Consider the following 18,200-nt stretch of genomic DNA (forward strand, 5'->3'; position numbering starts at 1 on the left):
ATAGTAGTGTTATAAAATTAGCAGAAGTTACATAATTAATTGACCGTGATAACAGTGAATGGGAACAGAACCGAATTGGCCGATTTAGCAAATTAAGTGTAGAAATTAGTTGTTTGAAATCAATTGAAATTCGTCGTGATAGTTCGTATATATTAATAGGTGATTGTGACTGTTTTGTTTTGTCGGAACGATGTTGAATATGTTGGTTTGCAGGTATAGCCGAATAAGTTAAATTATCCCGAGTCGTGGGCATGTCTGAGTTGTAGGTCAAAAGACCAGTGTTGATTTAAGTTGATGCATATTATGAGTTGTTGTTGTTGTATGCTGATGTTGTTGTTGCCTTGTGGTTGACATGTTAATATAAAGTTGTGGGCCTATGGCCAAAGTTGAAATGTGATGAGTTCCTTTATTTATTGGTACAATGTTGATGAAGTTGTTAAGTTGCTATTAAGTTGTTGTTGTTATTGTGTTGAATTATCCCGATTTATGGACATTATTAAGTTGCAGGTCATATGACCAACATTGTTAAGTTGTTTTGCGATTGTCGGTCTTGTGACCAATATTGATTAAGTTGTTTGTCGTTGTTGTGTTGTGTTGATTAAGTTGATGTTGTGGTTGTTGTCGCATGCATAGCATAACATTATTAAGTTGACTTGGAATGGCAAATTTTAAGTTGGAGCTAATGCTTACCATGTTGGCTTGGATTGGCAAAATAAGTTGAAGGCTTATGCCTTGTTGATGCCTCGATAACCTGGCGGATTTTTAAGTTGGGAGTTCTGCTCTGAATGGTACCACATGCATTTGCATAGTTGAGTCGCATATTGAGTCGCGTGTTAAAGTTGTTGTTATTACTCATTGTTTATTGATTGTCGTTGTGTTGTTGTTGTTATAACCTGTTGTTGCTATAAGTTGTTACTGTTGTGAGCTGTTGTTGTTATAAGTTATTGTTGTTATAAGTTGCGGTTGTTATTAAGTTGTGTTTATTAAGTTGTTACGTTAATTTAATATGTGGCTTATTGTTGTTACTAAGTGGTTTGTTGGTTGTTGTATAGTTGCTGTTATGAAGTGGTGAAATTTGTATGATCCTGGTCTAATATACTGTTTATCATACACCTGATTATATTGGTTGATATCTCACCCCTTCTGTTTGAATGTTACTCCTATGTTGGTAACGTGCAGGTAATCAAGAATGAAGACTAGTTATCTTCATTAGTTCAAGTCGGTGTCGTTACTCTGATACGTAACACTCGGGGGGATGAACGCTAGTTATTTAGTTTTTTGGTTTTATTGTTGAATAACTATGTTGATACATGAAAAGTAATTGTTAATGTTAAAATGGTTTTAAGTTGAAAAGATGTTATGTCATCCAAGTTGATTAATGTAGTTCCGCTGCTTAATGTTAATAAAGTTGATTCATGTGGTTTTAGTTCATACGAGTATTTGTGTTATGTATCTATGATAGTATGATATTGTTGTTAAGTTGAATTGTAATACTCCAATTGGTTGTTGAAAAAGAATTTTATAACTCAGGTTTTCTTAATAATTATCGGGGTAGAATTAGGGTGTTACAAGTTTGTATCTGAGCAGGTCGGTCCGTCCGACCAGTGTTACCTAATGTTGTTTATTCCTCAGTATGCGATAAGTGTGTGAAACACTGTCAGTACTTGTTGCGTCTCTAATCAGTTGTATGCAGGAGTTAAGTTGAAGATAAGTGGGGGAGAAGCTCTGCTTCTCAGAATTGTTTTAGTTGTAAGATGTTGGTTCAGCATGTTGCAGATGGCGACAGTGAATGTATTGTTGACGTTGGTTGTTTACAAAATCCGAAGATGACATTAATTCAAGACTTTGTCTGGTAACTAAGTCGAAGCATCTCGAGGGAGGACGATCATACATTGTTTGTGTTTACTTCTCGAAAGATGAGAAGCAATGTAGTAGTCGATGTTATATAAGTAGAGTGTAAATCTATGATATGTATGAAGGTGATTGTTGAGTAACAAGAATAGTTTTGAACATGGAATTTAGAAAGTTGTGAAGTTTCAGTGCGGCTGGTGACTATGAAGTTGTCGGGTTAAGTAGCCTTGCGTAAGATGTTGGCGTTTGGACAGTAATAGAGTGTCATATTGTTGAAAACCTATTGTGAGACCATTGTATGTGATTGTAAGAGTTGTTGAAGCTGTTAGAAGGTTTTGAGTTGCAATGCAGAGTCAGGAAGCACACAGAGAAGCAACCTATAATGAATATGAATAATAAGACCTTTTAAAAGAAGATGCTTTTAAGAGGAAACTAAAGTCATGTTTTGATGCCAAGGTAGTGTCGTGTGAAAACGGAGAATTGGAATTGTTCTATCACCAAAGCAGTGTAGAGCAACATTGTTGAAATTTTATTTTGATATGAGATTAGTTGCGAAGTGTCGCCGATGGGTGTTGTGTTAGAGATGTTGAAAATTAACGGTGATTTTTTGGACGGTATAAAAGGAGCTAATGATGTTAGTTGTGAAACCGGTAGATTCGGCAGTTGGGATCGATCAGTCTAAGAATGACGATTCAAGTGAAATGCGCAGAGTGGGTTGAGATTCCGTTAATCAAAATTATGTGCACGATGATGCGGAAATGAAAGAAGTAATTCTTGAGTTGGAGAATGCTTAACCTTCGTGTGTAGCTAAGTGCTTATAATATGGATTGTGTAACTTGTTGAGCATTGGTGTCTCATCGACAAGATCAAATAGAAGGAAATTGTAGGAATTATCGGATTATGATGCTGGAAGAGACTTGAGTATAAGTTTTTAAGAAAACTATTATAGTTTGGTAACAATGGTTTATACTCCAATATGGTTATCGGATATCTATTGACAAATTGAGGAGCTGATCACCCTCAATCTCTTGTTGATAGTAGATGAGATCGTGTTGGATGGTATAGACTTGTCTTGCTATCTTAATAGTGTGTAAAGTGATTGATGTTGTATCGTGAGGTAGACACTCACCAAATTGTGTAAAGAATGGCTAAGAAAAAGATTGAGAATACCAAGTGAACAATGATTGTATGATGTGTGTGGGAGAAAGTCCGAGACAAGAATGAGACTGGTAAATTGTTTAGTTGACAGAGGTTTTAATGAGAATAATGACTTATGATGGATTATCAGAGTTGCGCAGCTGAAGCGTATGTGGCGCAGTTGCTATGGGTATACGACTATACCTATTTGATTTGGTGAGTTATTGATGTAGGAATGATGTGTCAGAATAATGTTGAAATGATCGATAAGTTGTTAACGAGTTAGTTTGTGGATGTGTTGAGTGTTTAGCATGTGTGTATTTGATTTAAATCGTATTGAGTTATCGTTATGTGGGAAGAGTGGTGGTTAAAGTGTGGCCAAACGTGAATTGGAGATCAGAGAGTTGAATGTGAAATTCGCGTTAAGAATAGTAGTAGCTATTAGATTTTCGAGGAAGAAAATATTCTAAATGGAGGAGAGTTGTAACGCCGGATTATTTAATTAAATATTTTCGGTTAATTGCGAGTTATCTGTTGAAGTTGTGTTGTGTCGTGATATGTTGCATGACAATATGAGTTGATAAGCTGCTAAGTTAATTATTCGGTCGATTAATATTAAAAATAATATTAATTGACTATCGATAATTATAAAAATATTGGGATAGTTATAATATTATTTGGACTTATTTAAGTGGTTGTAATAGCAAGAGTGGGAGGTGTTAAAATATGAGCCCGTTGAAAATAATAATAATAATAATATTATTATTTGGTTAAGTAATATATAAGATATTTTGGAAGAATAAAAGGAAGGAAGTATCAGTACGTGAAGAATTAGAAGAGGATGAAAAACAAGGGTTTAGAGATTTAGTCGTCGAAAGAGGAATCGCAGACCGGAAAGCCAAATTGGAATTCGACTAAGAATTATAGAGAGACCGTCAATCCAAGGTAAGGGTGGAGTTCAATCTCTATAACCGGGTTTATGATAAATTGTATGTAGGATTGGGGTTATATGATTTTCTGTTATATGTGTTGAATGAATTTAGGTGCGTTGCTGTTGATTGATACTGTTGTTGATGTTGTATGAAATTAAGTAATTACTGTATTGATTTTGGGATTCCATGTTATTTGTGGGTTGATCAGTGCATTTTGATGCACGTTCTTCCATGTTTGTACTCAAGCATTTCTTCGGTTTGTTTTATTTATTTTTATGTTTTAATATGTTTTTATATTTTATTTTATTTTTGCACTTATTTGTTTTTCGTATTAATTTTTCAGCATTAACAGTCTGCACGGAAACGATCATATCTGGAGTTCCAGAAGTCCGATTGAGGCGTTCTAATAATCACCGGAAAGCTAAAAGAGAGAGCTACGACTTTCATGTTGGAGTCAAAGTCATAATCGGACTGTAGCAAGGCCGGAAAATTCGTTGAAGTTGCAGCCTTAGTTTATTTTAATTCTGGGTCATTAGTTTTGGGTCTGGGTTATGTTTGTTTGACCGAGTTGGGTTATGACTCGAATTATTGTTTCTCTCTAGTACCTAGGTTTGGCCGTACAATTGAGATTTCACTTTTCACTATTCACGAAAATATTTTAGGGAAGCTTTTGTACGATCGTGTAATGGAGAACTAATCCGAAGGTGAAATCTGCCGGAGTCGAATTCCAAATACTTTGAGGTTTTTTATCAATTTCAATTAAATTGCTCATTCCTTTCAATATCATGCTCTATGTCTTGTTTGTTTAATTCAAGTTCCATAGGATAAATATTGATTTGATTCGATGATTGTTGTTCCTATAATTTAATCGCGTTTGCTTTATCCGCGCAATTGTGTTTGCTTAATTCACAATACTTTAATCCGTTTGCTTAGTTCGGAAATTAGGAATTTACAATCTTGTAGTATGAATTGTGCTTGTTAATTCAATGTTACAATCGAATAGGAATTGAAATCATTTAGGAAATTGGAATTATATTGACCGATGATAAGTTGGACATCGAACCGGCAGATTAACCTGTTTTAATCACTTATTTAATAATCACTTTTTATTTTCTCTTTTACGATTCGATTCTAAAACAAAACCCCATTATCGTTTTTACTGTTAGTTAATAAAATCAAGAAGCCTTGTGAGACGCTATTCGAGTTACCGTTACCGTCGTTACTACATTTTACAAAATACTCGTTTTTGATCCGCGCGCGACAGCTGATCGAATTGGCGCCGTTGCCGGGGATTCTTGTCGTTATTAACTGATTTTAGAGTCTTAGGTTTAGTGTTTGTGCGTTTAGGCCATAGGTTCCTCGCGATTTCGGCCATAACGCCTTTTTGAGTCGAAAAAAAGTTTTTTTTTGGAAACCGAGTCTGATCGATAATCTGTTTTTGCCTAGTGGGAACAGAAAAATTGTTCGATCAATACTCCTCCACTCTAGAAGAGTAAGGGAATTCGACCCCAAATCGCCAAATTCCTCTTTTTTCTATTTTTAATTAATTTATTACTGTTTTTGAAGTTTCAAAAAAATCCAAAAAAATTCTCAAAATTTTTATTTCATCTAATTAGCTTAAATTTCATGTTTTTATATTTTTCTGAACTTATTTTAATTGTGTTCCTTCATTCTATTTGTTTATGGCTGTTATAGGATATTGTTGGCATCTTTGCATTTGTTGTTGCATTGCTTAATTGATTTTGATTCTGAACTTGATTTTGATAACATGGTTGATCAAAGAACACTAAGGCAGCTAGCTGCGCTTGATGTTAATTATAATGGTTTAGGTATTGAATATGCTGATGTTGTTGTTCCCTTTGAATTGAAATCTGGTTTAATACACTTGTTGCCAAGGTTTAGTGGTCTTGCAGGTGAGGATCCACATATGCATCTGAAGGAATTCCAGATTGTTTGTTCTACACCATTGAGACCTAAAGGAATAACAGAAGACCATATTAAGTTGAGAGTCTTCCCGTTCTCACTTCAAGGTGCTGCAAAAGGTTGGTTATACTACCTTGAGCCGAATTCTATTACAAGCTGGAATGATCTCAAAAAAGTGTTCTTAGAAAGATTCTTCCTTCCCCAAGTTACCACTTTTGCATCTTCCGGACCATCCTTAGAGGATCTTGTTAAACAAATGACCGTGAACAACCTCTAGTTCCAACAAAGGACCGATGCTAGCATTCAGACCTTGAACACACAGATGGGACAACTTGCTACTCAAATAAATAACATGAAAGCTCAAGGTTTGAACCAACTTCCAGCCCAAACAGTTGTCAATCTGAATGGTCCTAATGCTAATGTAAGTGCGATTTCCTTGAGTTTCAAAAAGAGTGTTGAACCGGTTGAACTAGCACCAGAAAAAAATAAAGAGGTGGTTAAGTCCATTCCTAAACTTGATTCTGAAATTATTGATGACACTTATTATGATTTGTTTGGAGCTGTCAATTTTCCATCTTTTTATGGTTTTGATGATGTTTACTCGTGTTCTGATTGCACTGACACTAACGTGTGTGTTGTTTGTGCTGAGATTAATGATGCCTTGCAGGGTGACATTTTTCCTACAGGTGAAGTTTTCGATGAAGTTGTTTATGCAGTTGAATTTGAAATCTCGGCTGCCCAAAACACATCATCCGTTGAACAATCACCTTCTTTAGAGTCTGAACTACTTCCTGAAGATTTAAATTATTCATCAAAGACTGAATTTGATAATGAAGAGAAGTCATTGAAGAAACATAAGAATGGAATTGGATGGACTTTGATTGACATTCTTGATATTATTCCATCATGTAATGTGCATAAGATCTCACTTTCAGATGAAGAAAAATTAGTGAGGCAGCCCTTTCAACCATTGATCTTTGATGTTGTGATAAATGACATCACTTTCACGTGCGCGTTCGACACTTTTACTTTTCGGAGATTGTTCTTTGATCATGGAATAAAAGGCGAAGGCACTAAAATGAATTTCAAGGTCAATGTACACTGTATTAGGCTATTCCATGAGAGCCCTACTTTGGAAGGAGAGATTGTAAAAGAGCCTTCACTAGCAAAGGTTGTTTATGCGATCACATATCCTCCTTGAATACTCGGGTGTGTTCTTTCCTTTCTCTCACTCTTACTTTATAATTGAGTTCTTTTCATTGAGGACAATGCTTGTTTTAGTGTGGGGGAGGGAATTCTTTGTTTTGTTTTCTTGTTTTGTTTTCAGTTTTAAAAAAAATATGCATCATTTTGAAAGTTTTAGGCTATAAACTGATTTGAGTCGAGTTTGCCTAGACTTGGAAAAAATTCACAAGATCGGTATCGTTTTAACACCGTAAGTCTCCTGCATATGGAAATTGATTTGAATTTTTTATTATGTTTTAGCCTTAATTTCTCATTCTCTGATAGCTCTTGAGTAGTTTATTTCAGCAGTCGGCACCATGTCTCACACACTTTACGCAGGGAAGCCAATGAATATAAGTGAATGTTCCAAAAAGAAAAAAAGAAAAAGGTAATGCACCTTCTAAGTTTGGTGACCCTCACCCGGTCACTTAACCCAACTGTTGTGGAACCTTAAAAAAAAAGATTTCAAGACTCTTTGTTAGTTGGTTCAGCGGTTTCTGGTGCTGAACTTGGTAGGGAGGATTATGGTCTGATCCCCCACAACTACAACTGAGTAAACAAAGGGTTATGCTACGTAAGTACCAGAACCCCGTGTAGAAAAGGATCAGAGTCACTAATCGATCGTCTTGCTATAAGTGTGTGGAGATAACGGGCTTAATGTGATTGCGCCTGAATGAAAAAGAGCAAAAAGGATGAGTAAGTTAGGCTATGGTATAATAATATGATTTGAATTGGTTTGTGTATTTAGGAAGCTTATGTCTGCATAATTGTGGTTAGTGTTCTTACGATATCCTTAGTGTGCAAGATTAGTACCTGCCGATGCAAACTTACCCGAAGAAGATTTGTAGCCTAGGATGAGTAACTGTTGATGTATTTGTGCTTTCTTTGTTTTGTTTTTCTTTTTGCTCGGAGTGCAAAAGTTCAAGTGTGGGGGAATTTGATCAGTGCATTTTGATGCACCTTCTTCCATGTTTGTACTCAAGCATTTCTTCGGTTTGTTTTATTTATTTTTATGTTTTAATATGTTTTTATATTTTATTTTATTTTTGCACTTATTTGTTTTTCGTATTAATTTTTCAGCATTAACAGTCTGCACGGAAACAATCATATCTGGAGTTCCAGGAGTCCGATTGAGGCGTTCTAATAATCGCCGGAAAGCTAAGAGAGAGAGCTACGACTTTCATGTTGGAGTCAAAGTCAGAATCGGACTGAAGCAAGGCCGGATAATTCGTTGAAGTTGCAGCCTTAATTTATTTTAATTCTGGGTCATTACTTTTGGGTCTGGGTTATATTTGTTTGACCGAGTTGGGTTATGACCCGAATTATTGTTTCTCTCTAGTACCTAGGTTTGGCCGTACAATTGAGATTTCACTTTTCACTATTCACGAAAATATTTTAGGGAAGCTTTTGCACGATCGTGTAATGGAGAACTAATCCGAAGGTGAAATCTGCCGGAGTCGAATTCCAAATACTTTGAGGTTTTTTATCAATTTCAATTAAATTGCTCATTCCTTTCAATATCATGCTCTATGTCTTGTTTGCTTAATTCAAGTTCCATAGGATAAATATTGATTTGATTCGATGATTGTTGTTCTTATAATATAATCGCGTTTGCTTTATCCGCGCAATTGTGTTTGCTTAATTCACAATACTTTAATCCGTTTGCTTAATTCGGAAATTAGGAATTTACAATCTTGTAGTATGAATTGTGCTTGTTAATTCAATGTTACAATCGAATAGGAATTGAAATCATTTAGGAAATTGGAATTATATTGACCGATGATAAGTTGGACATCGAACCGGCAGATTAACCTGTTTTAATCACTTATTTAATAATCACTTTTTATTTTCTCTTTTACGAATCGATTCTAAAACAAAACCCCGTTATCGTTTTTACTGTTAGTTAATAAAATCAAGAATCCTTGTGAGACGATATTCGAGTTACCATTACCGATATTCGAGCTACTGTTAGTTTATTTCAATCGAACCAAACAATCTACTCTACGAATAATCAGATTAAGCAAATGATAAACACAAAGTAGAATTGAAGGAATTGGAATTATAATGCAAAATTACATTAATCTCATAGTTTAAGAACCTGAATACAGAAGATTAACCAAAAGCGATTAGTTCTCCATAACCATTCGTACAAGCTTCAATTTTTTTCGTGAATAGTGATGATGACAATGAACAGTAGCGGCCAACCCTAGGTACATCAGGCAAAAACGTTTTCAACCCAACTGGGTCGAATTACAAAACCCAGGCCCACTACTTAACGACCCAAAAACTAAAAATAAAATAGTGTTGCAGCTTCAAACGCAAATCTGGGAAATATAGGTTCCGAATCTGACTTCGACTCCAACATGAAAGTCGTAGCTCTCTTTCTTAGCTTTCTGGAGATTATTAGAACGCCTCAATCGGATTCTTGGAACTCCAGTTATGATCGTTTCTGCACAGACTACTAAAGCTGAAAAATAAGTACGAAAACCAAATAAAGGTAAAAATAAAATAAATTATGAAAACACATTAAAACATAAAAATAATCAAAACAAACCAAGGAAATGCTTGAGTATAAACATGAAAGAATGTGCATCAAAATGCACTGATCATGGATACGATTAGAAAATAAGTTAATTGCTCATGAGTTCTGTGGAGCAATGGGTTTATGTTCCTCTGTTATGCAAGAAAAACTGAATCGAAACTATAAACCGAACCTGCGAATTGAAAAACTACATTGAAGGCAGAAGGTGGAGGACCCCAGGAGGAGCCTGCCGAACGGCAGGGAGGCTCTACAAGGCCTGTTCCGATAAGCACATGGGAGGAAAGGAGAGGTATGTCGTTCGGCATACCATGGGAGTGGGCTAGGGTGTTGTTTTGGTTGTTGTGATCTTCGGTCATGCTGTTTACTTGTTTTGTCTGGTTTCTTCTTCTGCTACCTAGTGTAATTGAATATAGTTAGAAAAATGATAAGAATATTATCTTAACATCATTTATTTAGTCGCGTAGAGTTAAGATGAGAGTAGGACACTAGCAGAGAAATAATAATGCAGTGGTGTAGTGGTTTGGCTGTTCTAACAGGAGTGTAACAAGTAGCAGTGAGAGGATTAAATTACAAAAACAGTAACATAATTAAGTGAATTTAGTAGAAGGAAGTCGTTATAGTAGTGTTATAAAATTAGCAAAAGTTGCATTATTAATTGACCGTGATAATAGTGAATGGAAACAGAACCGAATTGGTCATTATTGTGTTGTGTTGATTAAGTTAATGTTGTGGTTGTTGTTGCATAGCATATCATAGCATTATTAAGTTGGCTTGGATTGGCAATTTTTAAGTTGGAGCTAATGCTCACCACGTTGGTCTGGATTGGCAAAATAAGTTGAAGGCTTATGCCTTGTTGGCGCCTCGATAACCTGGCGGATTTTTAAGTTGGGATTTCTGCTCCGAATGGTACCACATGCATTTGCATAGTCGAGTCGCATATTGAGTCGCATGTTAAAGTTGTTGTTATTACTCATTGTTTATGTATTGTAGTTCTGTTGTTGTTGTTATAACCTGTTGTTGCTATAAGTTGTTATTGTTGTGAGCTGTTGTTGTTATAAGTTATTGTTGTTATAAGTTGTTGTTGTTATTAAGTTGTGTTGATTAAGTTGTTACGTTGACTTAATAAATGGCTTGTTGTTGTTACTAAGTGGTTTGTTGGTTGTTGTATAGTTGCTGTTATGAAGTGGTGAAATTTGTATGATCCTGGTCTAATATACTGTTTATCACACACCTGCTTATATTGGTTGATATCTCACCCCTTTTGTTTGAATGTTACCTCTATGTTGGTAACATGCAGGTAATCAGGAATGAAGACTAGTTATCTTCATTAGTTCAAGCAGTGTCGTTGCTCTGATACATAACACTCGGGGGGGATGAACTCTAGTTGTTTAGTTGTTTGCTTTTATTGTTGAATAACTATGTTAATACATGAAAAGTAATTGTTGATGTTAAAATGGTTTTACGTTGAAAAGATGCTAGGTCATCAAAGTTGATTAATGTAGTTCTGCTGCTTAATGTTAATAAAGTTAATTCATGTGGTTTTAGTTCATACGAGTATTTGTGTTATGCATCTATGATAGCGTGATATTGTTGTTAAGTTGAATTGTAATACTCCAATTGGTTGTCGAAAAAGAATTTTGTAACTCTGATTTTCTTAATAATTACCGGGGCAGAATTGGGGTGTTACAGGAAACGTAGTGCCAAAATAAGCTCCATCAATGTCTATAACAATATTAAATTAACAATGTGCCACCATAATATACTGGTTAATGATTAATGCACTTCAAAATTAACATTTAGGAGAATAAAAGATGGTAAAAAGTTAAAGGAGAAAAAAGTCTCAAGAAAGCTGGCCACCGAAATATATTAACTTTCTATATCAGTATAAACAACATTGCATACCTGAAATGAAAAACCTATTTTGAGAAAAACCTATTTTGAGAGCATGTGTGGACGCATCTAAGTTTTGAAACTTGTTACACGACTTTTCCAAGAAGGAAGGCAATGGGTAACTTTCAGACTTCGCAATGCTTAATGATATGATAGAAGGAGAATGAAGCAATATTTAATGATATTGCAGTTGTTGTGTAGTGAAGTATTGAAGTCCCACATCGAAAACCTTTCCCAAATTGAAAGAGTTTATATAAATCTTTCATACAATACATTTCAAAAAATGAAGTAATGGGCTACTAAAAGATATTGGGCTTTAAGCCCTACAATAGTATTTTAATAATTAATTTATAAATATTAATAAAAATAATTTAAAAAACGTAAAAAATAAATAAATAAAATATTTTAAAAAGTAAAAAAAAGAATATTAAAAAATAAATAAAAAATAAAAATCCGCGTGGATTAAGAAGTAATTAAAAATAAAAAAATACCACGTGGACTGCCATGTAAGCTGTTAGAGAGAATCTTTGCTGCAATGTGGCAGTCGGGGGTGTATCTGAGGGAATCTAGAAATTGCGAGGGGGATTTTTAAAAAAAATCTTTTACAGGGGTCTAATGCAAAACTCGCTAATATTACATGGGGTGTTGCATATTTAACCCTTCACTATTATTAAGGAAAAGCAATTGTTATCTACATAATCATAAAACCAATTTAATATTTATTTTAAGATTAAATATATTTTAATTTTAATAATGTTCGATCCTTATCTTATATAAAAATTATAAGATGAATATATATATATATTTTTTGGAAATGAAAATACTTTTAAAACATATAAGTCCAAACGGATCATCAGGATCCAGGTTTCCAAGCAATAAAGAAAACTACACTATGCTTAGATTAGTTACATTTACATGCTCTCCTAATCTACAATGCATAATACATCTCATCACAAAATTAACTTTAATTTTCTCCTCAATATTATCATTGGGGCTTTGGGAGAAAGTGATAGCATTCCTAGTTTGCCAGACTTCGTATACAGTTTCTGCAGCTGCCATCTTTAATACTTGCTGTTTCCACCCTTTCTTTTTTGTCTTTGGAATAATCCATTCTTTCTCTCTATTTCACATTTCTCTTGTAGCCCATCCATTCAAGGACATTTTTTCACACTTTATTTGTGGTACTGTACTCAAACAAAATATGGTCAATCGTTTCCGCTTGTCTACACCAGCAAGATTCACCATTTGTGTGCACCTTAAACTTATGCAATCTGTCCTTGGTTGAGAGTCTACCAAGGAGTGTCATCCATACCATAAAGTGTGCCCTAGACCTTGCATAATTGTTATACATAATGATTTTTCAGTTCACATCCACATGTGTACCATGAAGTTCACGATACATCTGGGTTATAATGTATTTCTAAGTTTGAACAACTAAGCCCCAATATGTGGTATGTAGGGATGGCAATGGGAAGGGTTTGGGCAGGGTACTATAGTACCCGTCCCCATACCCGTAGTTTAAAATAATCCCCGTACCCGAGCCCAAACCCGCATGGGTATCAATATTCATACTCGTACCCGTACCCTTTGGGTACCTTAATGGCCATACCCGCACCCGTTTACCCGCATTTATTGTAAAATTAAATTATTTAATTACAAAATATCATATAGTTTAAGTCTTTTTAATAATATTAGAAAATTATGCATGTTATTGTTGAGTTAAGAAACAAATAAATACTTTTATTAAAATGTGTAAAGATTTAATAGCAATATATTTTAAAAAAAAATTAAAAACATGTTTTTTTATATAATAATATAAATAAAATTATATAAACATGTAGTGCGGGTATGGGGCGGAGTGGGTAGTAAGGTATCCGTGCCCGCACCCATACCCGCATATTTTAATGGGTAATTACCCGTACCCGTACCCATTTTTGCGGGTTTTTACCCTACCCGATATGGGTCTTTTGTGGGTACCCACTAGGGATGAGCCAAATTGCCATCCCTAGTGGTATGAGTCACTTTGTCGCGATACTGCATAATTTTCTCAAGAATCCAAGAGCAGTCAGGCTTCATTTGCCACTCCATAACCGGTTACCATTTGATGTAATAGGTATTCGTCCATTTGATCCATAGTTTGTCCTCTTTGGCTCGTAGATTCCACGAGAGTCTACTAGTGGTTGCCATGTTCCATTCAGCCAGAGATGTGATATTAAGCCCTTCTGCTGCTTTAGGATAACATACTTTGTCCCAAGCAACAAGCGTTTATCAGTTCCAGCCCACAGAAAGGTCCTACATATCGACTCAACTTTATGGACCACTTTCTTTGGGATAGGAAATACTTGCATCGAATAGGCTATGATTGCAAATAGGACACTCTTGATTAATTGCAATTTCCCTGCATAGCTCATTCGCACACCAATGTCGTATTTTATATTAATTAAATTATATTTAATTCATAATTTTTATAAATTTATTATTGATAATTACAATTTTTTATTAGCTAAATGATATTTAATTAATTTTGTAAATTATAATTTTTCTTGTGTTAGTTTTACATATATAATTTTTGTAAAAATGAAATTGAAAATTTAAAGATAGTATAAGAGAATTGATAACACGACTCACCATAAAAAGAACATTTTATTTTTACTTTTAAAATCATTTATTTGAGAGATAATTCAATTTTGATAAAAAAAACTTACATATCTAACAAAGACTTTTAAGAGAGATAGTTTCATCGCCGGTCCTAAATATTTTAGTTATGAACATATTTAAATTATTTTTACAAAATAAAATAGTTTATTTAGTGTGGATTGATTCTTTTTAATTTTTCTATTCATCACAAGAAATTAAATTATTTATTTTTTACGAATCACATCATAATATGTAATTTATTTTATTTAATTATTTATTAAATAATATATTTTTATTGTTTTCAAAATATTTGTATGTTAATAAATTTCTATAAGGTTAACTTTTATACAGTGTTATATGGCACTATACTAATAAGCATTTTTGTAAGAGTGAAGACTCATTTTGGTCTCTCACAATAATTACACAATTCAAATTAGTCTCTCACAAAAAAAAAATCTGATTTAATATCTTACAAAATTTACCCGGACCATATTAGTCCTTCTGTTATTTTTTTTTCTATTTTTCTATTTTTAAATATTAAATTAATTTTTAATTATAATTGCATTTTTAAATAATTCAGAATTAATAATATAAAAGGCCAAAATTATTTTTATATGGGAATTGAATCCGAGACCTTTAACCAATATCTTAAATCTTTACATTGATGACAAATAATTTCTTAGATTTTTAGTAATATTAAATAATTCTGAACTTAAAACAAAAAAGTTAAAATTTGTACCAATGGAATCTCAAATACACGTCCGTTTAAGTTAAATGATAATCACTTTACAACTAGAAAAAATAATTTCTATTATTAATATTCTTTATAATGAATACTTGAGTTAATAATTCAGAACAAACATTTACTTATTTCAAATAATAAACAAATAAATATTTACTAATTTAAAAAAATACAAACATTTAAAAATATAATTAATAAAATATAAAGAGAAAAAGGGATATGCACTAACAGTATAAAATATTTTTACACTGTCAACCAATCACAATCATATATCCAATTAAAACACAATTTAAATTTAAAAAAACTAATATGACATGGCATGTGTAAGGATTTTGATTGGTTGTATGTGTAAAGTAAGTTTACACTGTCAGTGCACTACCTTTATACTCAAATATAAATCCTAAATATAATTAATCAAATAAAAAAATTAATATTTAATTGAATTACTATTTAGTTTGAATTAACTAAATAATTTTAAAAATTAAATGACTAATTAATTTAAATTGATAAAAATTTTAACAATTAGTTGAATTACTATTAAATTAATTAATTATTATTTAATTTAAATTAGTTTGAAATAAGTGAATATTTATTTGTGTGTTATTTAATTTCAATTACATATAATTTAATTTATTTTCATCGATTAAATATATTGAGGATTTAGATTTTATAAATTTTATTTTTAAATTGGTGTATGATTTGAAATTAGTAAATATTTATCTGTGTGTTATTTAAAATAAGTAAATGTTTGTTCTAAATTATTAAGTTAAGTATTTATCATTAAGAATATAAACTATATAAATTGATTTGTCTAATTGTAAAGTGATTATCATTTATCAGACTTAGGTTCGAGATTTAAGATATTGTTTAAAAGTCTTAGATTCAATTTTTTATAAGAAACAATTTTGACTTTTTGGATATTATTAAATCAAAATTGTTTAAAAATGAAATTATAATTAAAAATTAATTTAATATTTAAAAAATGAAAAATGAAAAATAAATATGAAAATAACCGGTTTTAAAAAAATATTAACAGAAAATTAATATGATCCGGTTAAATTTTGTAAGGTATTAAATCAGATTTTTTTTTGTAAAAGAATAATTTAGGCTGTGTAATTTTTGTGATGGACCATAATGAATCTCCACTTTTTTTTGGTAATTTTCAAATGTATAGAATATCCATATTTAATGAAATGTCTTTTAATGAAATCTAATTAAAAAATTTATGTGATCCCTTTAAAAAAAAAAGAAGCTAAATGTATGTGATTATGCATATTAAAAGAATGAGAAATATGAAAAATGTTTGATATAACATTTATTAAAAAAATCGAAAATTAAAACAAATTACCATATATAAAAATATTTTCTTTAACTACAATTACTATATATGTACATAGTAACAAATGGCATGATAAAAAAATCATCAATCTCTATTTTGATCTTTTAACAAATCACATCATGGACATTTTTCTTGGTTGTCTCTTTTCTCTTATATTAGTTTATTCTTTTATAGTAAACCCTTGTTACTGCCTTAACCGAAAATTGTTTAATGTTTCACAAATTCAAAATGATAATAATCAATGGCAAGGGGCAATAGCTACATGGTATGGACCTCCCAATGGTGCAGGATCGGATGGTGAGAATTGATGTATTTGATTTTAATTTTTAATTTAATATATAACTTTTAATATATTATTTTTTGTTTATAGTTTATTTTTAACAAAGTAGTTGTTCATTTTTTTCTTGATTTATCTTTATGCATACTCTTATAAAATATCATCAACATTTTTATTAGACTAAAATATACGTTTAAATATTTGTCATTTTTGTGTGTAGGTGGTGCTTGTGGATATACTGATAGTGTAGAGAAACCTCCACTTTCTAGAATGATATCAGCTGGAGGTCCATCTCTTTTTCTTAAAGGAGTAGGATGTGGTGCTTGTTATGAGGTTCATGCAACACTCTTGCTTATTTATATAATTATATGTTATAATATTTTTTTTTAAAAAGTCAAATATAAAATTAAATTATTAGATTTTCTTATAAAATAATGTCTAGAATATATATTATGTGTGACTATAATTATGCTGCAATAAAAAAATCAGTATCATTTAAGAAATCAATTAACATGATTATATTTGTTATGGAAAAAATTATATATTTTCATACAAAATATTACTTACAATAAATATTAAACTTAATTAAAATAATATATTGCAATTTATTTATTTATTTATTATTGAATGTCCCATTATTTTTTAGGTGAAATGCATAGAAAATAATGCATGCTCAGGAAATGCTGTGACTGTGATGATAACTGATGAATGCCCTGAATGTGTTGAATCAGCCCAATTTGATCTAAGTGGAACTGCATTTGGTTCTATTGCAAGTTCTGGCAATGCCGATAATCTTCGCAATGTAGGAAAAATTAATATTCAATACCAAAGGTAATAAGAAGAAAGAATTTTAGATTTTTTAGTATTGTACTCGTCAAGATTTTGTAAATCATGAACTACGCCGCTCTGATTTATTTTATATTTTTCAACTTGTTTGTAGGGTTGCATGCTCTTTTGGAAATTCAATAGCCTTTACTATTGATAGTGGAGCAAATCCATACTATTTTGCTACTGAAATAGAATATGAAAATGGAATTGGTGATATTGTACAAGTGGAAATAAACCAATCAAATCAATGGCTTTCAATGCAACGATCATGGGGTGCAAGATGGGCTTTGAACTTAGGTACACAATTGGAAACTCCATTTTCTATTAGACTCACAGAGAGTGGAAATGGAAGTATGAAGAGCATTGTTATTGAGAATGTGATTCCAAGTAATTGGCAACCTGGTCAAGTTTTTCGATCACTTGTTAATTTCTAGAGTATTTTATTTTGCATTATGTTAGGGAGAAATTTTATCATATTAACTTCTAGTTGTCTTGTTCTAAGTTATTATATTCTCAAGAGCTACTTCACATATGTGATTCATAAATATACACTGTGTTTTTGAAGTTTACATAATAGGAGTGTGGAAAAATGTGGTAAATCCATATCACTAATTTGAATTAAATTGTACTAAACGGTTAATGAACTGAATCATTTATTTTAAACAATTTTAATTCAATTTAAAACCGATTTAGAACCCGTTTCTTTATTAAAAACTACTTTAATTATATGAATTAATTTCTAAATTGATTTTATATTATGAATTATTTTTAGAACGGATTTATTTTTAAATATTAATTTTAAAAATCTTTTCCTCTCCCTCTCTCTGCCCCTTTCTCTCTCTTTCATCCTATCTCCTATTATTAATATTTAGTTTCAT

General features: G+C 32.0%; 1 protein-coding gene across 1 annotated transcript; it reads left to right on the forward strand.

Moving 5' to 3' along the window:
- The first annotated feature begins 16,336 nt into the window (after positions 1–16,336).
- LOC131604495 (putative expansin-B2) lies at positions 16,337–17,756 on the forward strand. The gene is made up of 4 exons (XM_058876930.1): positions 16,337–16,514; positions 16,715–16,827; positions 17,141–17,325; positions 17,435–17,756. The coding sequence occupies exons 1-4, from the start codon at positions 16,337–16,339 to the stop codon at positions 17,754–17,756; spliced, it is 798 nt and encodes a 265-aa protein (XP_058732913.1).
- The last annotated feature ends 444 nt before the right edge of the window (positions 17,757–18,200 follow it).

This window comes from Vicia villosa, linkage group LG5 (genome assembly GCF_029867415.1).
Source record: "Vicia villosa cultivar HV-30 ecotype Madison, WI linkage group LG5, Vvil1.0, whole genome shotgun sequence".
Lineage (NCBI taxonomy): Eukaryota > Viridiplantae > Streptophyta > Magnoliopsida > Fabales > Fabaceae > Vicia > Vicia villosa.

Bases quoted from the DNA above. Each gene is read 5' to 3' on its own strand.
- LOC131604495 (XM_058876930.1), top strand. From the start codon at position 16,337: ATGGACATTTTTCTTGGTTGTCTCTTTTCTCTTATATTAGTTTATTCT. The intron at 16,515-16,714 runs GTGAGAATTGAT...TTTTGTGTGTAG, and splicing joins CAATGGTGCAGGATCGGATG to GTGGTGCTTGTGGATATACT. The intron at 16,828-17,140 runs GTTCATGCAACA...ATTATTTTTTAG, and splicing joins GATGTGGTGCTTGTTATGAG to GTGAAATGCATAGAAAATAA.